Here is a 23,011-nt window from a genome sequence, read left to right on the forward strand (position 1 = left end):
GCAGGCAGATCCTTAACCACTGCACCACCAGGGAAGTCCCTCCAGGTCCTTTTAGTGTATCAGTTCCTTTGCAAAATGTGGAATGTATTCATTCCTCCAGTGAGAAACATTTGCTTCACTAATAACGAATGTATACTCTACTACTCTGTTTCTGTGCTTTCTGCTTACATAATAACATTTTGGTTTAATGCCAAATCGAAGTGTGATTTGAAGGTATTTTAAATGGCAATTAAACTCCACCCATGACTTAAGAATGGCTATGACCTGTGGTCAGGGAAGGCCTTCTGTGGAGGTAGCAGTTTACCAGGGAAACTAGCTGTTTGGAGAGTGGGAGAAAGTATTCTACGCTTAAAGAATAACATGTTTAAAAAGGACAGCATGCTTAGAAAGTGTTCAGGTAGTCGTTTGTTTTAAAATTCAAAGCTTTTTTTATAAGTATTTTTCCCCAGTTTTATTGAGATGTAATTGACATACAATAGGACTTAAAGATTGATGTGTCCGGAACACACTGAACAATGGGGAGAGTGGTGCAAGGTGAGGTTGCAAAGAGAGGCAGGGCTGAGGTCTTATAGCCTTTTACAAGCCCTCTATAAGTGAAAAGGAAAGTTTTCAAAAGAAGGTCTTTGGCATGAGACAATTTCTGGTTTTTTTTAAAAAAAATAATTAATTAATTAATTTATGGCTGTATTGGGTCTTTGTTGCTACTCACGGGCTTTCTCTAGTTGTGGAGAGTGGGGGCTACTCTTCATTGCAGTGCGCGGGCTTCTCATCGCAGTGGCTTCTCTTGTTGTGGAGCACAGGCTCTAGGCGCGCAGGCTTCAGTAGTTGTGGCATGCAGGCTCAGTAGTTGTGGCACACGGACTTAGTTGCTCCACGGCATGTGGAATCTTCCCGGGCCAGGGATCGAACCCGTGTCCCCTGCATTGGCCGGTGGAGTCTTAACCACTGCGCCACCAGGGAAGTCCCCAATTTCTGTTTTAAGAGGATTACTTTAACAACTAGTAAAGGAGCTATTTCAATCAGTGAGAGAAAGAATGAATTAAATTATGACCAAACAATTCGTTAAACTTCTAGGAAAAAGTAAAGCTATAGACTCTTCCTAATAACTGTTTACTGAAATAATTTCCAGATAGATTAAATAATTAAAATTCAAATAAATGTAAACCCAATAAGAAATGGAAAAATATTTTGGTAAATATTTTTTTTTTTTGGTAAATATTTAAGAGATCTTGCTGTGGACTTCTAAACATAAAAGGAAAAACACCCATAAAACATAAGGAATGACTACATAAGTTTTAAAACTTCAGTGTGCCTAAAAATTTGTGTTGGTTAATATACTTTGTTTCCACAACAGAGAACCCAATTCAAACTGAATAAAAAGGCACTTTATGTATCTAAACAAAATCCAGAGGTCCCTGGCTTCTAGTGCCTAAGGTCCAGTCTTAGTAAATGTATGAAAAATGGTTAGCATATTAATAAGCAAAGAAACATAAATTAAAGGGAGATAAAATTTTAATCTACTAAATTAGTAAAACTTGTGTTAACACCCATTTCTTAGGAAGGATATAAGGAAGTGGGCACTGTCATGACTTGAAGATGAGAGTATAAATTGGTATAATTTTTCCAGTGGGAATTTGGAAATGTGTATGAAAATCCTTGGAATTTTTTATTTAGTCTTTGACACAGAAATTCAATCTATAGGATTTTTTTTTTTCCCAAAGAAGTAATCAGAGTTACTTACCAAGTATTTGTGCGTTAATAGGGAACAAAGCATACCCTGAGTTCAGTGTTCCTCCATACCTATTTTACTGTCACTTTGAAGCAGTGTTATAGGCACTTGGGAATATACTTTTATAGAAATCAAGAAAATATAACACCCTTTTCAGAATTCTCACTACTTTCCCCAAACCTCACAGTTCAGGTCAAAATTGCTAACACAAAATTCCAACTCCTATGTGTCCAAATTTCTCTCCTTGTTAAATTACAATATGCTTAGGGAAGGGGCCCCATTTTATACTTGTCTTACATCACTTAAAGGCAGCGAACAGGAACTGCTGAAGGCAATGCTGAGCAACACAGATATTAACAATGAATTTAGGAAGGCCGGGAGTATGTTAAAGAGGGCGTTGGTAACAGATCCGTGTTCGTATTCTTAGTGGGCACTTTCTAGCCATGAGACCTTGGTTAAATCATTTTCTTTCAGGAGAAACTTTAAATCTATTAAATAGGTACTTGGGATGCGTCAGGTACATAGGAGATCGGGCTGTGAACAAAGCAGGCAGCATTCCTGTCCAAAAAATATCCTTCAATAGTCCAGAAGAGAGAAAAGAAAGCTGAATAACCGTGGAAGACCCTAGCTGCAAAATGAAAATCATATCCACTTCCAAGCGTTGTACAGATAAAATGAGATACATTAAAGAGATTACATAGTTCAGTGCCCAGCACATAATTAACGCTCACTAAATGGAAGATAACTTGGCAAAGCAACGCAGACTTAAGTTTGGCTTTCACTTCCTTATCACGTAATCTCCTCCTTTTACACAGGTGGGTTCCCCAGGCCTTTCCGCTCAGGGCCTAACAAGCGTCTGCTTATCAGTGAGAGGGAAGATCCCTGGCTTTTGAAAACAAGAAGCCGAAGGCAGCAAGCACTAGGCCGGCTGGAGCCTCGGGGCTGCAGCCCATGGCCCCCAGCAAGCTGTTATCTCTAAGACCCGGGGCTCCAGTTCCCGAGCTCCCATTGACTAGTCTCCCTCAGAAACGCACGCCTTTTCCAGCCCTCTCATGCTGCTATCCAATGCACGCCTCTCCACTCCTCTCCGCTTGCCCCGCCCCCCGCCCCGCCTCCCTGACGGATTCGCGCCATTGGTGTATCTCCGGGGCTGTGATGGCCGCGGTGCGCGTGCGCGCTCGCTCGGGGCACTCCCGAGAGAAGGAGCTGGTGGGCCTGGGCTGGAGGAGGCTGGTCGCGCTGTGCCCGGGTGAAAGGGCGGTGGCTGCACCGGGCGGGGCCAAGTTCCAGGGCTGGCGGCCGGGCTGCGGTGGGGCCAGGAGCCGCTGCGAAGCTGCGCGCTGCTTAGGCGACGCTGGGCTGGCCGAGCAGAGTCCGCGCGCGCCCGCGCTGAGCTGCCGGCCCCGGCGGCTGCGCCACTCGGCCGCAGCGACGAAGCGCTGGTGTTTCTAGTATGACGGAGCTAAGGCAGAGGATGGCCCGCGAGCCGGACGCACCGCCCGAGGACAAGGTAGCGGCAGCATCGGGTGGGCGCGGCCGGGGCAGAGGAGTCCCCCGGAGGTCCGTGCGGGGGCGCGCGCAGAGGGGTCGTCTTGCCATCTGACCCTTCTGCGCGGCCGTCGGCGGCCCTGGGCCTGGTCGGCGGGAAGGGTCCTCGGGTGCTGGGCCCCGCGGAGCTCGCGGCAGGGTTCAGCAGGTCGGGGTCCCGGGGACATGGCTCTGGGGTCCAGTTGGGGGTGGTATCTCCGGGGCGCAGAAAGGAGAGCGCGGGGGGTTGCGCACGTCCGCAGCCCTCGCAGGACTGGTTGCAGGGTCCTACGCCAATCCATCTCCCCGAGGCCTTCCTGGGTGTGAAGACGCCGAGACCCCGGAAAGACTCCTCTTAGCGTGACTTAGCCTCTCTGATCTTCTTTAAAATGTTATCTGGGGGTGGAGGTGTAACAAGACAAGGCCATGTGATTTGCCTGTTAGGAGATTTAAACCCCTTCTCGAAAGTTAAATCTGTTGGCTTTAAGCAGAGAAGTCTCTTAATTCATGCAGTCAGCAGGTGTTGGAAGGTATATTCCCCAAAGATGGGCTTGTTTCCTGCTTCAGATGTGGGCGTTGATGGGGTAGAGGAGGAGGGTAGAACAGAGGCCATCTTGGCAGGGACGTAGCTGGTTGGGGTTGAGGGATGAGGGCAGTAGACTTACTTGGTTGAAGTGAAAGGTTTGTGTAAGGGAGTTGAGGAAGGTAAGGAGTCATTATGTTACTGTGGACGTTGAATGACAGCATAAACTTAGTGGTAGTATTTCGAGCCTGGAGTTAGCAGTGGTCAGGAGCAGTGTTATTTGGTAAATTGAACTGACAGTGATGTGTAGACTGGACTGAGGGAGCATGGACCAGAATGAAACAGACTGGTTGACTCGCGGGTTGCCAACAGGTGACCTGCAGTTGTTTTCTTTGGTCCCTGTGTTGCTTTAAAAACCAGAATATTTCTCCCAACAATCTGAATTTATTGCCTATTTTGGATCATTGGAAGATCTGCCATCACATTCCCACCTGATTAACGTTTGGCTGGAACTGAAGAACAGCTGTTCCCACCAATCCCTGTTGCTTTACACTAGGCCCACAGCACCCATTTATGTAGCTTTCCGTTTTTGGTAACTGGAGGAAAGGAACATTAGGGAGATATCAGGAAGGAAGAAAGCACAAGATTAGGTGTCAGGATGTCAACAGGAGTTATACTGGAAGGAATGTTTTGGGTGAAAGATAATGGGATTTTAAACAATTTTGTTGGTTATGATAGTGGATCACCCAAGGAGAACTCTCCATACTGATTTTTACAGTATGTTTTGGAGAAAATTTAGGGCTTGGGTGCAAGTTTAGGAGTCACTTACAGAGACAAGGTACTTTGAAGTTTCTAATCTTCCCATTAAATACCCTAGCTGGGCCTGGAAGAGCTCTGTTGCCACACTGCATATGCCTGTTGGGGAGTTTACAGATATTTGGAGGCTGTGTAGCCTTGTTTAAGGGTGAGAGATCAGACTTGATGTTAATGGGACTTTGTGGTTTTAGAAGGTGTGAGAAGAGGTAGAAAAAAAGAAGGCATGATACCTAGTGGGTTGTACTTTTGAAAAGCTATTTGTAATAATTAGACTTACTTAGTGGTAAAAACAAGCAAAGCCACATACCCAAAAACCATGAGGTTACGAGGTGAAACAAAGTTTCTACCCTCCCCACCTAACTACTTGGATCCATCTCCCAGACAAAAGTGCCAGTTGATTCTTAAGTACTTTCCCATCCCCTGTTGTAGGTAGGGAGGATATGAGGAACTATCCAGCTAAAGGTACCTTAACTTTTACAACTGCACTTAAGCTGCTTATATGATGACAGAATGCCTGTGGCTTTGAGGTTCACTAAGTGCTTGTTGCTCCACAAACACGGCACCTACTTGCCTTCTGTTAAAAGCCTTATGTAGTCCATTAGCCCAGAACAAGACAGTTGCTCCATTGCTCAATATTTCTGATTACCACGCATGGGATTTCAAACTTCCATGATTCTGGCTTTGCTGATATTCTTGGGTTAAAATTTAAGAAAATTAGAACTAATAAAACAAGGATATCTTTTTAGGGAAATAAATGGTGAAATGGGAACTTTCTTATTTCATAGTAGAAGAATTCAGAAAACAGTATTAGGTCAATTCATTAAAAGAACTGGAACAAATTTGAAAGATTTAAAAAAATGTTTCAGTTGCTTAACTGTTGTGGCAAAGTGTCTTATAAATAAGCAGACAGTCGTTTCAAAATAATCTGGGGAATGTGTTTATTATAAAAATCAGAAGGTATTTTGTTATATTTAGCATCCTAGAATGGAATTGTCAAAGCCAATTGCTAATAAAGGAAACGTTTTCCTCTGGGAACCGTGCTTATAATTTTAAATTCCCAAAGCACAGTATTGTTGCCAAACTAAGAAACTTGGAATTTAAGCTTTGGAAGTGGTCTTCCTTCCACTGATCCATGTTTTTCCAGTGGAGCTTAGGAAAGACAAGAATGAAATGTGGGCCCAAAGATTGGCATCTTAAAATTTATGATTGGGTTGGCATTTCAGGAGACTTTGTTTTGGAGGTTAGAATGAAGGTTCTGGGGTTTTCTGCTGTACTTAGATGCTGGAGTGCTATTTAAACTAGAGCTTTACTCATTTCAAGGCTTCTTTTCTAGGTCAATGAAACCAGTATAGAGAGGAAATAGAGACATCATTTAGAAAGGTGAGTTTAAATTTTAACTGAAGACTGATGGTTTTAAGAGCAGGGATTTAAGAGTCAGCTAGATCTGTCTTGAGCCTGGACTCTGCTACTTACCAGCTGTGTAACTTTGAGCAAATCACTTGTATGAAAGCCTCAGCTTGTCCATCTCTAAAACGAGGGTGATAAAAAGTAGCATATGCTTCAGAGGATATTCATGTGGATTAAATGAGTATGCACATTACATATGTGGAACAGGAATTGTCGCATTGTGATGATGTGTTAGCTATTGTTGTTTCTGGTTGAAATATAGTTGTTTTTTTTTTTTTTTAAACAAACTAACAGGGAAGAGCCAGTTTTTTGGTTTTTGTTTGTTTTTTGTTTTTTTTTTAATTTATTAATTAATTTATTTATTTTTGGCTGTGTTGGGTCTTCGTTTCTGTGCAAGGGCTTTCTCTGATTGCGGCAAGTGGGGGCCACTCTTCATCACGGTGCGCGGGCCTCTCACTGTCACGGCCTCTCTTGTTGCGGAGCACAGGCTCCAGACGCGCAGGCTCAGTAGTTGTGGCTCACGGGCCCAGTTGTTCCGCGGCATGTGGGATCTTCCTGGACCAGGCCTCGAACCCGTGTCCCCTGCATTGGCAGGCAGATTCTCAACCACTGCGTCACCAGGGAAGCCCTGAAATATAGTTTTATAGGAAAAAACCCTGTAATATTCACCTTCTACTCTTGGAAGATTATTAAATCTTCAAGATATAAGTGTTTAGAGTAGTCTTCCTATTTATCGCCTTTTAAAGAAAGTTTTATAGACAAAGCTTGGCCTTCTATGACCCGTCTTTTCAGTTCATTTTCTTACTGAATTTTTCAGTGCTCAATCACAGTCAGACTTTAGCTGTAGAAGGAACATTGCTGCATGCAATTATCTTCCCTTCATAGCATATTTTAGAACAGTGATGAATAATTAAACGTGGTTTTCTGATAGGCTTTAAGAGTGAACTACTGAAATAATAAAATCTTATTTTCAGAGCTATGACTACTTCAGATGTAGGAGAAATGCTTTATGCTTTAAAGCTTTTTTTACACTGAGAAATAATTTGGGTATTGAAAAATCAGTAAACCTTGACTATGGCTCCCAGACTTAAATAGGAAGAGAAGAGGAAAGATTGATTTGTCCTATAACCCAGTATTTTAAGTTGCTTATTTATGTTGATCAAACAGTATAATTTTATTTTAAAAACTCATTTCCAATTTATGACTACTTAAAATTAGTTTTTTCAAAAAGCTAATTTTGTTGAAAATGTTTTATGTTTGCGTAAATTTATGATATTTCATTAGCATTTAACATTTTAAAAAAATATTAAATTGCTCTCATCAGCTGTTAGAACTAGAAGGGATTTTAGGGGTTGCAGAGGATGTCCGAAGCCCAGAGTGTTTGTTACTTGCTCAAGGTCACACAGTTCTTTAGATGCAGAGTGGTTAACAGTATGAAGGTCTTCTGATTCCTTTTTACTCATTATGTTGCATAATGTTGCCTTGTAGGATACAAACTTAATTTACAGACTTTAAACGCTTCTGCATTGATTGACTTTGATTTAAAAAAAAAGAAGCCCAAATATCACATATCTTTCTTATGTGGCTACAAAATCAGAAAAATAGCAAAATCTTTCAAAATGTCAAATATATATATATATACACACACGTGTGTGTGAGTGTGCATATATATATATATATATATATATATATATATATATGAATGTTGACAATCTGAGAAAACTTTTTTTTGGTAGAAAAAGTTGACTAGGTCTGGTTTTCCTGGTCATTGGAAAAGTGGTGATTTATACATTTTAAGTCCATCCATGGGGCAGCCACTCAGGTATCCTTGAAAGAAACTCCCAGCAAGGTGTCGGTTCCTCACTCTGAGATGCATGTGAGGCTGCTCAGAATAAATGCTTTCTGGTTGATGGCTCTAAGTATTAGAACTGTTTGTTCTAGCGATGATCAGTCATTCAGTATTTAACACATTTTCTCTTTAGAACATTCACTGAATCCAAGGTCTGCTGTATACAGTCTCAGTAGCTCTGAGGGAGGGCTGGTGTCTGCGCTCATGAGGAAAGGGTCCAGGATTTTATATCAATTTTGGCTCCAAATAATCCATTCTTTCTCCACTGATTTAAAGAAATCATATAATTTTGAATGCATCTGGGAAACTTTTGAAATGACTCTCCTAACTAATTTCACAGTGCAAATAATCACCCTTTAAACTGTTTGAAAAAATTGTGCATCACTATTTCTGATTTGTGCACTCTGCTGTCTTTCCTGGGATCCACACAGGTGAAGAGTATTGACTTCGTTAGTTTTGCGGAGAGCTTGCTGAGTAACTCCTGCACACAGCTTCTTAACCTGCTCCCTGTGCTGTGACAGCCTCCCCAGCCTTCCTGACTGGTGCTGGAGGCTGCTGGGGGTGACAGAGCACAGCCTTTCACTTACAGACTGCCTCTGGTTTGGAAAAGAGACTCTTGACTGTTAATTTTGCCAAGCTCTCCTTGGAAGAATACTGATTTGTTCCTGGGGTTGGGCTAAGTTCCTGCCTTCCAGGCCTTGCCACGCAGTGGTTGCTTGGTTGCGGCAGTGGTGTGGCGCCAACCAGGGCCGGCCTGGTCCCCATTAGGCAGCTCGCCCTGCCAGTCCATGATCTTTGTTCTTGGGCTGTTTGCCTTATCAGTGGGGATGGCATAGGGCCCACTCAGTTGAGTGACCTTTTAAAGAAAGTTAAACTTCATGTTATTTTGACTAGACAGTGCGTGCGTGGTTCAGAATTTGAAAGGTGCAGAGTGTACACTGTGAACGCCTCCTTGCTCCCTGCCTGGTTCTCCTCCCCAGCAGCAGCACACCCCTGCCAGGGTGCTCATGAGCACCTGCTGCTGGTGCGAAAGGACCTGAACTGTCCTTTGGATTTGTTGCCCTTTGGCAGCAGCTCTTTTATATTAGAGTCACCACAGGTCCAGCCTGGGGCTTCTCTGTGAAGACTTTGCTGCGTTTTTGAAAGAGCCCTTGAGACCTGGGATTTACTGGCAACATTCTCTGCTCTTGGGTGAGATGTTGAGAGGATATCTGTCACTGACCTGGATCCCTCAGTGGACGACTCTCAGAGCCTTGTCCCCACAGTCTGTGTCCTGCTAGTCCTGTGGTTTCGGTGATCTGCAGGAAATTCCTAGGTATACGTCCCTCAGTCAACACAAATTTAGTTTGTCTCAAACTTGACTTTTCTCGTTTTAGACGTTGACCTTCCTCCTCCCGTGTGCTCTGCTCCAGCTTGAAGTCCATTAGTCCCTGTGTCTCTGCTCCCTCATCCAGTCCAGGTCACAGGTTCTCATCAGATAACACCTGGATTCCTTATCTATTGCTCTGGCTTATTTCAGATAGTTCAGGACTTGACGCCTGAACTGTTGTAAATCCTTCTAATTGAGCTCCCTCCCTTCAGGATTTGTTCTCATCCCCTTCTCGTCCACCTGACCTTTCTTTGTACAGTTCTGAAACTACCCTATGAGTTACAGAAGGGAAAAAAATTTTTATGGCCCCTGTTTCAGATCTCTTAAATTTGGTCCTTTATGGCCTTGTTTCTTAACCAGCCCCTTTTCCTGCTTGGAGCCTCTGTGACATGGATCTTGACTCTTGCTATTTCCAACCCTAGGAAATGTGCTCATTTTCTGTCACCCCTCTTTCCACCTCTACCTATTTAAGTGCTATTTTCTCAAAATCCATTTTAGATCTTCCCCATTTCAGTACTTCATCAGGCATGTATGTATTGTAGAAATCACAGGAATGTGTGCAAATGAGAATGAAATCCACCTACAATCCCATGATTCAGAGAAACAACCATTGTTCAAATGCATATCCCTCCTGTGCATATTGCTACGTGGCTGTAATGCTACCATGCATGGTCTGATAGCTTGCCTTTTTTTTTTTTTTTTTTAATTGAAATACAGTTGATTTACAGTGTTCTGTTAGTTTCAGGTATACAGCAAACTGATTCATATATCTATACTTTTTTTTAAAATTATTTTATTTTTATTTATTATTTGGCTGCGTTGGGTCTTTGTTGCTGCATGCGGGCTTTCTCTAGTTGTGACGAGCAGGGGCTACTCTTCGTTGCAGTGCGTGGGCTTCCAATTGCGGTGGCTTCTCTTTTTGTGGAGCACGGGCTGTAGGTACATGGGCTTCAGTAGCTGTAGCGCACGGGCTCAGTAGTTGTGGCTTGTGGGCTCTAGAGCACAGGCTCAGTAGTTGTGGCACACGGGCTTAGTTGCTCCGTGGCATGTGGAATCTTCCCGGACCAGGGCTCGAACCCTTGTCCCCTGCATTGGCAGGCGGATTCTTAACCACTGCGCCACCAGGGAAGTCCCTATGTATTGTTTTTTACATTCTTTTCCATTATAGGTTATTAGAAAATATGAAATAGAGTTCCCTGTGCTATACAGTAGGTCCTTGTTGTTTATTTTATATACGGTATTGTGTATCTGTTAATCCCAAACTCCTAATTTATCCCTCCTCTCCTCCCTTCCCCTTTGGTAACCATAAGTTTGTTTTCTGTGTCTGTGAGTCAGTTTCTGCTTTGTAAATAAGTTCATTTATATTATTTATATTATTTTTTTAGATTCCACATATAAGTGATATCATACGATATTTGTCTTTCTTTTTCTGACTTATTTCACTTAGTATGATAATCTCTCGGTCCATCCATGTTGTTGAAAATGGCATTACTTCATTCTTTTTTATGGCTGATTAATATTCCATTGTATATACATACCACTTCTTCTTTATCCATTCATCTGTCAACGGACATTTAGGTTGCTTCCACATTTTGGCTATTGTAAATAGTGCTGCAGTGAACATTGGGGTGCATGTATCTTTTCGAGTTAGAGTTTTTGTCTTTTCCAGATATATGCCCAGGAGTGGGATTGCTGGATAATATGGTAACTCTGTTTTTAGTTTTTTAAGGAACCTCTATACTGTTTTCCATAGTGGCTGCACCAGTTTACATTCCCACCAACAGTGTAGGAGGGTTCCCTTTTCTCCATACCCTCTCCAGCATTTATTATTTTTAGACTTTTTTTTTTTTTTTTTTTTTTTTTTTAATTTATGGCTGTGTTGGGTCTTCATTTCTGTGCGAGGGCTTTCTCTAGCTGTGGCAAGTGGGGGCCACTCTTCATCACGGTGCACGGGCCTCTCACTATCGCGGCCTCTCTTGTTGCGGAGCACAGGCTCCAGACGCGCAGGCTCAGTAATTGTGGCTCATGGGCCTAGTTGCTCCGCGGCATGTGGGATCTTCCCAGACCAGGGCTCGAACCCGTGTCCCCTGCATTGGCAGGCGGATTCTCAACCACTGCGCCACCAGGGAAGCCCCTAGACTTTTTGATGATGGCCATTCTGACTGGTGTGAGGTGATACCTCATTGTAGTTTTGATTTGCGTTTCTCTAATAATTAGTGATGTTGAGCATCTTTTCATGTGCCTGTTGTGTTCTTTGGAGAGATGTCTACTTAGGTCTTCTGCCCATTTTTTGATTGGGCTCTTTTTTTGATATTGAGCTGTATGAGCTGTTTGTATATTTTGGAAATTAAGCCCTTGTCATTGCATCATTTGCAAATATTTGCAAATATTTTCTCTCATTCTGTAGGTTGTCTTTTCATTTTGTTTATGGTTTCCTTTGCTGTGCAAAAGCTTATACCTTTGACTAGGTTCCATTTGTTTATTTTTGCTTTTATTTCTTGCCTTGAGAGACTGATTGAAGAAAGTATTGCTGGGATTTATGTCAGAGAATTTTTGCCTTTGGTCTCTATCAAATTACCCATGACATCTTTTTTTTGAATTTTTGAATTTTATTTTATTTATTTTTTATACAGCAGGTTCTTATTAGTTATCTGTTTTATACATATTAGTGTATACATGTCAATCAAAGTCATCACACCACCACAACCCCCCCCACCCCAGCACTTTCCCCCCTTGGTGTCCATACGTTTGTTCTCTACATCTGTGTCTCTATTTCTGCCCTGCAAACCGGTTCATCTGTACCATTTTTCTAGGTTCCACGTATATGCGTTAATATACGATATTTGTTTTTCTCTTTCTGACTTACTTTGTATGACAGTCTCTAGATCCATCCACGTCTCTACAAATGACCCAGTTTTGTTCCTTTTTATGGCTGAGTAATATTCCATTGTATATACGTACCACATCTTCTTTATCCATTCGTCTGTCGATGGCATTGCTTCCATGACCTGGCTATAGTAAATACTGCTGCAGTGAACATTGGGGTGCATGTGTCTTTTTGAATTATGGTTTTCTCTGGGTATATGCCCAATATTGGGATTGCTGAGTCATATGGTAATTCTATTTTTAGTTTTTTAAGGAACCTCCATACTGTTCTCCATAGTGACTGTATCAATTTACATTCCCACCAACAGTGCAGGAGGATTCCCTTTTCTCCACACCCTCTCCAGCATTTGTTGTTTGTAGATTTTCTGATGATGCCCATTCTAATTGCTGTAAAGTGATACCTCATTGTAGTTTTGATTTGCATTTCTCTAATAATTAGTGATGTTGAGCACCTTTTCATGTGCTTCTTGGCCATTTGTATGTCTTCTTTGGAGAAATGTCTATTTAGGTCTTCTGCCCATTTTTTGATTGGGTTGTTTATTTAATATTGAGCTGTATGAGCTGTTTATATATTTCGGAGATTAATCCTTTGTCCGTTGGTTCATTTGCAAATATTTTCTCCCATTCTGAGGGTTGTATTTTCATCTTGTTTGTAGTTTCCTTTGCTTTGCCAAAGCTTTTCAGTTTCATTAGGTCCCATTTATTTATTTTCATTTTTATTTCCATTACTCTACGAAGTGGATCAAAAAAGATCTTGCTGTGATTTATGTCAAAGAGTGTTCTTCCTATGTTTTCCTCCAAGAATTTTATAGTGTCCAGTCTTACATTTAGGTCTTTAAACCATTTTGAGTTTATTTTTGTGTATGGTGTTAGGGAGTGTTCTAATTTCATTCTTTTACATGTAGTTGTCCAGTTTTCCCAGCACCACATATTGAAGAGACTGTCTTTTCTCCATTGTATATCCTTGCCTCCTTTGTCATAGATTAGTTGACCATAGGTGCCTGGGTTTATCTCTGGGTTTTCTATCCTGTTCCATTGATCCATATTTCTGTTTTTGTGCCAATACCATATTGTCTTGATTACTGTAGCTTTGTAGTATAGTTTGAAGTCAGGGAGTCTGATTCCTCCAACTCCATATTTTTTTCCTCAAGACCGCTTTGGCTATTTGGGGTCTTTTGTGTCTCCATACAACTTTTAAGATTTTTTGTTCTAGTTCTGTGAAAAATGCCAGTGGTAGTTTGATAGGGATTGCATTGAATCTGTAGGTTGCTTTGGGTAGTATAGTCATTTTCACCATATTGATTCTTCCAATCCAAGAACATGGTATATCTCTCCATCGGTTTGTGTCATCTTTGATTTCTTTCATCAGTGTCTTACAGTTTTCTGAGAACTGGTCTTTTAACTCCTTAGGTAGGTTTTTTCCTAGGTATTTTATTCTTTTGGTTGAAATGGTGACTGGGATTGTTTCCTTAATTTCTCTTTCTGATCTTTCATTGTTAGTGTATAGGAATGCAAGAGATTTCTGTGCATTAATTTTGTATCCTGCAACTTTACCAGATTCATTGATTAGCTCTAGTAGTCTTCTGGTAGCATCTTTAGGATTCTCTATGTATAGTATCATGTCATCTGCAAACAGTGACAGTTTTACTTCTTCTTTTCCAATTTGTATTCCTTTTTTTTCTTTTTCTTCTCTGATTGCCATGGCTAGGACTTCCAAAATTATGTTGAATAATAGTGGTGAGAGTGGACATCCTTGTCTTGTTCCTGATCTTAGAGGAAATGCTTTCAGTTTTTCACCATTGAGAATGATGTTTGCTGTGGGTTTGTCATATATGGCCTATGTTGAGGTAGGTTCCCTCTATGCCCACTTTCTGGAGAGTTTTTATCATAAATGGGTGTTGAATTTTGTCAAAAGCTTTTTCTGCATGTATTGAGATGACCATGTCGTTTTTATTCAATTTGTTAATATGGTGTATCACATTGATTGATTTGCGTATATTGAAGAATCCTTGCATCCCTGGGATAAATCCCACTTGATCATGATGTATGATCCTTTTAATGTGTTGTTGGATTCTGTTTGCTAGTATTTTGTTGAGGATTTTTGCATCTGTATTCATCAGTGATATTGGTCTGTAATTTCCTTTTTCTGTAGTATATTTGTCTGGTTTTGGTATCAGGGTGATAGTGGCCTCATAGAATGAGTTTGGGAGTGTTCTTTCCTCTGCAATTTTTTGGAAGAGTTTGAGAAGGATGGGTGTTAGCTCTTCTCTGAATGTGTGATAGAATTCACCTGTGAAGCCATCTGGTCCTGGACTTTTGTTTGTTGGAATATTTTTAATCACAGTTTCAATTTCATTACTTGTGATTGGTCTGTTCACATTTTCTGTTTCTTCCTGGTTGAGTCTTGGCAGGTTATACCTTTCTAAGAATTTGTCCATTTCTTCCAGGTTGTCCATTTTATTGGCATAGAGTTGCTTGTAGTAGTCTCTTAGGATGTTTTGTATTTCTGCGGTGTCTGTTGTAACTTCTCCTTTTTCATTTCTAATTTTATTGATTTGAGTCCTCTCCCTCTTTTTCTTGATGAGTCTGGCTAAAGGTTTATCAATTTTGTTTATCTACTCAAAGAACCAGCTTTTAGTTTTATTGATCTTTCCTATTGTTTTCTCTGTTTCTATTTCATTTATTTTTGCTTTGATCTTTATGACTTCTTTCCTTCTACTAACTTTGGGTTTTGTTTGTTCTTCTTTCTCTAGTTCCTTTAGGTGTAAGGTTAGATTGTTTATTTGAGATTTTTCTTGTTTCTTTAGGTAGGCTTGTATAGCTATAAACTTCCCTCTTAGAACTGCTTTTGCTGCATCCCATAGGTTATGGATCGTCGTGTTTTCATTGTAATTTGTCTCTAGGTATTTTTTGATTTGCTCTTTGATTTCTTCGGTGATTTCTTGGTTATTTAGTAACGTATTGTTTAGCCTCCATGTGTTTGTGTTTTTTACATTGTTTTCCCTGTAATTGGTTTCTAATCTCATAGTGTTGTGGTCGGAAAAGATGCTTGATATGATTTCAATTTTCTTAAATGTACCGAGGCTTGATTTGTGACCCTAGATGTGATCTATCCTGGAGAATGTTCTGTGTGCACTTGAGAAGAAAGTGTAATCTGCTGTTTTTGGATGGAATGTCCTATAAATATCAAATTTATCTGGTCTATTGTGTAATTAATTTTATTTATTTTTATTTTATTTTATTTATTTATTTTTGGCTGCATTGCGTCTTTGTTGCTGCATGTGAGCTTTCTCTAGTTGTGGCAAGGGGGGCTACTCTTCGTTGTCGTGCGTGGGCTTCTCATTGCGGTGGCTTCTCTTGTTGCAGAGCATGGGTTCTAAGCGTGCGGGCTTCAGTAGTTGTGGCACGTGGCTCAGTAGTTGTGGCTCTCAGGCTCTAGAGCACAGGTTCAGTATTTGTGGCACACGGGCTTAGTTTCTCCGTGGCATGTGGGATCTTCCTGGATCAGGCCTTGAACCCGTGGTGCCTGCATTGGTAGGTGGATTCTTAACCACTGCACCACCAGGGAAGCCATATTGTGTCATTTAAAGCTTGTGTTTTCTTATTATTTTTCTGTCTGTATGACCTGTCCATTGGTGTAAGTGAGGTGTTAAAGTCCCCCACTATTACTGTGTTACTGTTGATTTCCTCTTTTATAGCTGTTAGCAGTTGCCTTATTTATTGAGGTGCTTCTATGTTGGGTGCATATATATTCATAATTGTTATATCTTCTTTTTGGATTGATACCTTGATCATTATGTAGTGTGTTTCCTTGTCTCTTGTAACATTCTTTATTTTAAAGTCTATTTTATCTCATATGAGTATTGCTACTCTAGCTTCCTTTTGATTTCCATTTGCATGGAATATCTTTTTCCATTCCCTCACTTTCAGTCTGTATGTGTCCCTAGGTCTGAAGTGGGTCTCTTGTAGACAACATATATATGGGTCTTGCTTTTGTATCCATTCAACAATCCTGTGTCTTTTGGTTGGAGCATTTAATCCATTCACGTTTAAAGTAATTATCAATATGTATTTTCCTATGACCATTTTCTTAATTGTTTTGGGTTTGTTTTTGTAGGTCCTTTTCTTCTGTTGTGTTTCCCACTTAGAGAAGTTCCTTTAGCATTTGTTGTAGAGCTGGTTTGGTGGTGCTGAATTCTCTTAGCTTTTGCTTCTCTGTAAAGCTTTTTTTTTTTTTTTTTTTAAACTTTTGGGTTTATTTATTTATTTATGGCTGTGTTGGGTTTTCGCTTCTGTGCGAGGGCTTTCTCCAGTTGCGGCAAGTGGGGGCCACTCTTCATCGCAGTGCGCGGGCCTCTCATCGCGGCCTCTCTTGTTGCGGAGCACAGGCTCCAGACGCGCAGGCTCAGTAGTTGTGGCTCACGGGCCTAGTCGCTCCGCGGCATGTGGGATCTTCCCAGACCAGGGCTCGAACCCGTGTCCCCTGCATTGGCAGGCAGATTCTCAACCACTGCGCCACCAGGGAAGCCCTCTGTAAAGCTTTTGATTTCTCTGTCGAATCTGAATGAGATCCTTGCTGGGTAGAGTAATCTTGGTTGTAGGTTCTTCCCTTTCATCACTTTAAGTATATCATGCCACTCCCTTCTGGCTTGTAGAGCTTCTGCTGAGAAATCAGCTATTAACTTTATGGGAGTTCCCTTGTATGTTATATGTCGTTTTTCCCTTGCTGCTTTTAATAATTTTTCTGTGTCTTTAATTTTTGCCAATTTGATTACTTTGTGTCTTGGCGTGTTTCTCCTTGGGTTTATCCTGTATGGGACTTGCTGCACTTCCTGGACTTGGGTGGCTGTTTCCTCTCCCGTGTTAGGGAAGTTTTCAACTATAATCTCTTCAAATATTTTCTCTGGTCCTTTCTCTCTCTCTTGTCCTCCTGGGACTCCTATAATGCGAATGTTGTTGCGTTTAATGTTGTCCCAGAGGTCTCTTAGGCTGTCTTCATTTCTTTTCATTGTTTTTTCTTTATTCTGTTCCGCAGCAGTGAATTCCACCATCCTGTCTTCCAGGTCACTTATCCGTTCTTCTGCCTCAGTTATTCTGTTATTGATTCCTTCTAGTGTAGTTTTCATTTCAGTTACTGTATTGTTCATCTCTATTTGTTTGTTCTTTAATTCTTCTAGGTCTTTGGTAAACATTTCTTGCATCGTCTCGATCTTTGCCTCCATTCTTATTCCGAGGTCCTGTATCATCTTCACTATCATTATTCTGAATTCTTTTTCTGGAAGGTTGCCTATCTCCACTTCATTTAGTTGTTTTTCAGGGGTTTTATCTTGTTCCTTCATCTGGTACATAGCCCTCTGCCTTTTCATCTTGTCTGTCTTTCTGTGAATGTGGTTTTTGTTTCACAGTCTGTAAGATTGTAGTTCTTCTTGCTTCTGCTGTCTCTGTGTTTTTTCTTTAATTCTTCTAGGTCTTTGTTAAACATTTCTTGCATCTTCTCAGTCTTTGCCTCCATTCTTTTTCCAAGGTCCTGGATCATCTTCACTGTCATTATTCCGAATTCTTTTTCTGGAAGGTTGCCTATCCCCGCTTCATTTAGTTGTTTTTCTGGGGGTTTATCTTGTTCCTTCATCTGGTACAAAGTTCTCTGCATTTTCATTTTGTCTGTGTTTCTGTGAATATGGTTTTCCTTCCACAGGCTGCAGAATTGTAGTTCTTCTTGCTTCTGTTGTCTGCCCTCTGGTGGATGAGGCTAACTAAGAGGCTTGTGCAGGCTTCCTGATGGGAGGGACTGGTGGTGAGTAGAGCTGGGTGTTGCTCTGGTGGGCAGAGCTCAGTAAAACTTTAATCTGCTTGTCTGCTGATGGTTGTTTGGCCTGAGGTGATCCAACACTGGAGCCTACCTGGCTCTTTGGTGGGGCTACTGGGAGGGCCCACGTGAAGGAGTACTTCGCAGAACTTCTTCTTCCAGTGTCCTTGTCCCCATGGTGAGTCACAGCCACCCCCTGCCTCTGCAGGAGACCCTCCAATACTAGCAGGCAGGTCTGGTTCTGTCTTCTATGGGGTCACTGCTCCTTCCCCTGGGTCCCAATGCACACACTACTTTGTGTGTGCCCTTCAAGAGTGGAGTCTCTGTTTACCCCAATCCTGTTGAAGTCCTGCAGTCAAATCCCACTAGCTTTCAAAGTCTGATTCTCTAGGAATTCCTCCTCCCGTTGCCGGACCCCCAGGTTGGGTAGCCTGACGTGGGGCTCAGAACCTTCACTCCAGTGGGTGGACTTCTGTGGTATAAGTATTCTCCAGTTTGTGAGTCACCCACCCAGCAGTTATAGGATTTGATTTTATTGTGATTGCACCCCTCCTACCATCTCATTGTGGCTTCTCCTTTGTCTTTGGATGTGGGGTATCTTTTTTGGTGAGTTCCAGTGTCTTCTTGTCATTGATTGTTCAGCAGTCAGTTGTGATTCCGATGCTCTCTCAAGAGGGAGTGATCCCATGACGTTTTCATGGAACTAGAAGAGAATAATCCTAAAATTTATATGGAACCGTAAAGGACCCAGAATTGCCAAAGCAATCCTGGAGAAAAAGAACAAAGTTGGAGGCATAACCCTCCCAGACTTCAGACAATACTACAAAGCTACCGTAACCAAAACAGTGTGGTATTTGCACAAAATCATATATAGATCAGTGGAACAGAATAGAGAGCCCACAAATAAACCCACGCACCTACAGTCAATTAATCTTCAACAAAAGAGGCAAGAATATACAATGGAGAAAAGACAGTCTCTTCAAGTAGTGTTGGGAAACCTGGACAACTACATGTAAATCAGTGAAATTAGAACACTCCCTCACACCATACACACGAATAAACTCAAAATGGCTTAAAGACTTAAATATAGGGACTTCCCTGGTGGCGCAGTGGTTAGGAATCTGCCTGCCAGTGCAGGGGATGTGGGTTCGAGCCCTGGTCCAGGAAGATCCCACATGCTGTGGAGCACCTAAGCCCGTGAGCCACAACTACTGAGCCTGCATGCCACAACTACTGAAGCCCATGTGCCTAGAACCCATGCTCCACAACAAGAGAAGCCATCACAATGAGAAGCCCATGCACCGCAACAAAGAGTAGCCCCCACTTGCCGCAACTAGAGAAAGTCTGTGCACAGCAATGAAGACCCAACGCAGTCAAAAAATAAATAAATAAAAAATTAAAAAAAAAATCTGTTGGGGGAAAAAAAAATGACTTAAATATAAAATATGACATCATAGAGCTCCTAGATGATAGCTTGCCTTTTTATGCTGTCAGGAACTTTTTCCCACATCATTAAGGTTCATAAAGGTTCTTTTCAAACAGTATTTCAAACTTTTTTTTTTTTAATTTTGAAAGACATAGGTGAAAATAAAAGATTATCGTTGTAAAAGCACAAAAAAGAAATCACCGTAATCCTGCTACTCAGAGATAACCACTGTTAATATTTGTTTTTATACACACTGCACATTCCTGTACTATGTGTACTATTGTAACTCACTTTTAACAGAAGAATATGCCCTAAATATAGTTCAGGTCTTTAAACATTTTGACCCGTTATCATTTTTAGTGGCTTTGTGTCATTTTGTTGAGGCTGTACCTTAACTTATTGAACCAATCAGGCATTTAAGTTGTTTTAAGTTTTTTCCTGTTGTAAGCAAGCTATAGGAAATACCCTCGATTTAACACACACACACACACACACACACAAAACTTTCTGCACATGCATATCCTTAGATAAGTTCTATGTTTAGAACTACCAACTCAAAAAGGATGTACATTATTTAAGCTTTTGTTACAAATAGTATATTTTCTTCTGCAGTAAATTTGTAGTCACCGTAACTGCATGAGAGTATTTGACCTTGTGGTCTCTCCCCAGAAAGGAATACTGAGTATTCACTCGTTTCTTGATTTTAGGAGAGGCATTTTGGCCTAGTGGTTACAAGCACAAATTCTCAAGTTGGACTGCTTGGTTTATAACTTGACTCTACCACTAATGTGCTTAAATTTTCTCATCTGAACAATAGGACTTAGAGTGGGGTTGTTCTGAGGCATTATGCCTTTCTTGTATGAACTGTACCTTTGAGTAACCAAATAGTTGATTAGAAGTTTCTCTTTATAGAATAATTGGAAAAGGAGTGATAGAATATTAATATTTTCACACTCCATTGGATTAATTGAAAAGAGGCAATAACCATCAATGCTACTACCATCACAGACAACCAGTTATTGTGTATTTCCTGATGGAATTATATGTACAATACTACTGATGGAGGAATCTTGTCAAAAAATTCATACCCCAAACTCTTCAAGACTCTAGTTCTAACTGCTAGTTTACAGGAGATTCGAGGAACGATGAGAAACAGCACTGGCCAAATAACCTGGTTGCTTTAGAAAATAAATGGCAAGGAGACCCACCTCCCTTACTTAACAAAAAAAAAAAAAAAAAAGAGAAGGGGGAAGCACTAGATATAGATATATGGAGGATAAAACCTACAAATTAGAAGACTTAAGACAGATTAATGATATCTGGACCTTATTTGGATCCTGATTCAATGAAACTGCTGTAAAGAGAAAAATGAAATTATTGGGTAAGTTCAAATATTGGATATTTAATATAAAGGAATTGTTAACTTTTCAGATGTGATATAATGGTATAGTGATGTTAAGTCCCTATGAAAAAGCACTAACTATAAAGGAAACAATTGACAATTCGAGCTACATTAAAATTAAGAAATTCTATTTACTGTGCTATTAAGAGAGTGAAAAGGAGGGCCACAGATAATGAGAAGATATTTATAAAAAATATATCTGACAGAGGACTCATATCTAGAATCTATAAATAATTCCTACAAAATGAATTTAAAAAAGGAAACTCAGTAGAAAAATGGGTACTTCAAATGGTCAGTAAATATATCCAATGTCATTAGTCATCAGGAAAATCAAAGCAAAACTCACAATAAGATACCACTACACACCCACCAGAATGGCTAAAATTAAAAAGACTGAAAATACTAAGGTTTGACAAGTGTGTGGGGCAAATGGAACTTTTATATACTGTTTGTGGGAGTATAAATTGGTATAATCACTCTGGAAAATTGGCAATATTTTCTTCACTTTCTTTTTTTTTTAACTATTTTTAAAAATTAATTAATTAATTAAGTTTTGGCTGCATTGGGTCTTCGTTGCTGTGTGCGGGCTTTCTCTAGTTGTGTCTAGTGGGGGCTACTCTTCGTTGCGGTGCATGGACTTCTCATTGCGGTGGCTTCTCTTGTTGGAGAGCACAGGCTGTAGGCACACAGGCTTCAGTAGTTGTGGCACATGGGCTCAGTAGTTGTGGTGCACGGGCTTAGTTGCTACACCGCATGTGGGATCTTCCCAGACCAGGGCTCAAACCTGTGTCCCCTGCATTGGCAGGTGAATTCTTAACCAGTGCGCCACCAGGGAAGTCCTGGCAATATTTTCTAAAGCTAAATATATACAAACCTTACAATCTGGTAGTTCCACTCCTAGGTGATTACCCAATAGAAATCTGTACATATGTTCACTAAAAGACAAGTTCTAGAAGATTAAAAGCAGTGTTCTTTGTAGTAGCCCCAAACTGCAAACAACCCAAATTGTGAATATGCTGCTATAAACATGGGTCTACAAATATCTGTTGGAGTCTCTGCTTTCAATTCTTGGGCAATATATCCTGAAGTGGAATTGCTGGGTCCTAAGTACTTCAATGTTTAATTTTTTGAGGAACTGCCATATTTATGTATTCTTGTATTTTAGAAACCTCAGTTTTAATTTCTAATATTGGCAAGTATTGATAGATATAAACTACATAAACAGCTATTGAAGTTCTCAATAATTAAGTGTAAAGAAGTCCTAAGATGAAAAAATTCAAGAACTGCTGCTTTAATGAACTGTATTACTCACCAACGAAGGGAAGGGTTGAGACAGTCATTATTGATGGGTGTGGATGAGTTGGGCAATGAATAGGGTGATACACTTGAGGGAAAAAGAGATGCCCTTTTGCCCTCAAGTGTCTCAGTTTGGAGGATACATTATAGGTCACCCTAATGATGGTTCACATGAGGTGAATTGTCAGACTCGGCAATCAAGTTATCTTTGTTTTGGTGCTACTGTAGATCTTCCTGAGCTGGCAGGCTTTCATCTTCCTATGGACCATGGTGGACCATGGTGGACCATGCTTTAGGATGGAAAAACTGCAGAATGAAGCTTTGTTATACTCCTGGTGGTTACATTAAATTTTTCTTTGTATGGTGCTATATGATATATGTCAGGACAGTTTTTCAAAAGGAAGCTTCTCGGGAATTCCCTGGCAGTCCAGTGGTTAGGACTTCGCGTTCTCACTGCTGAGGGCCGAGGTTCAATCCCTGGTCAGGGAACTAAGATCCTGCAAGCTGTGCAGCATGGCCAGAAAAAGTAAAATAAAAGGAAGCTTCTCCTCGGATCTTCACAAGGCATGTATTGCCAATGTGACTCTCAAAGTATCAGTACCTTTGGAGATCACACATCTCTTTTGAAATTTAATATACTATTCAAAATGTGTAATGATTCTGATGTTCTCCCAGTGTTGTTTGAAATGTAACTAAAAAATTTCCCCAATGCATTGTTCTGTTAAAATGCTGAATGGATCTTCGGGACATTAATACACATTTTTTTCTCTCTATAAACACTGACTGAAAATGTCATGTTGAGGATCATGTGCAGTCTATGAAGTGTATATTAATCCATGTATGTCTTCCCAGGAAAACATTAGCTGGGGAGGGTTTGCAGGGTGTGCTTGCTTGATCCAGTCTTCTCTTCTGGCTTGCAGAACTCAGTCATTTCCTCCCAAAGCAGGCAGCACAAAGCTCCATTCAGTCACTAGT

General features: G+C 40.8%; 1 protein-coding gene across 3 annotated transcripts in view; it reads left to right on the plus strand.

Moving 5' to 3' along the window:
- Window positions 1-2,869: 2,869 nt before the first annotated feature.
- Window positions 2,870-23,011, plus strand: part of CDS2 (CDP-diacylglycerol synthase 2) — a 60,668-nt gene continuing 40,526 nt past the window's right edge. For 2 of the 3 annotated variants that reach the window (XM_082359134.1, XM_082359136.1), the window contains exon 1: window positions 2,870-3,239. Coding sequence is in view for 1 of the 3 variants with exons in the window: in XM_082359135.1 (XP_082215261.1) it covers window positions 3,183-3,239 (57 nt within the window). In the remaining 2 variants the exon portion in view is untranslated. The remainder of the gene's footprint in view (window positions 3,240-23,011) is intronic. The other variant, XM_082359135.1, reaches the window with a different exon arrangement.

The sequence above is a fragment of the Balaenoptera borealis genome (genome assembly GCF_965194805.1).
Source record: "Balaenoptera borealis genome assembly, chromosome: 16".
Lineage (NCBI taxonomy): Eukaryota > Metazoa > Chordata > Mammalia > Artiodactyla > Balaenopteridae > Balaenoptera > Balaenoptera borealis.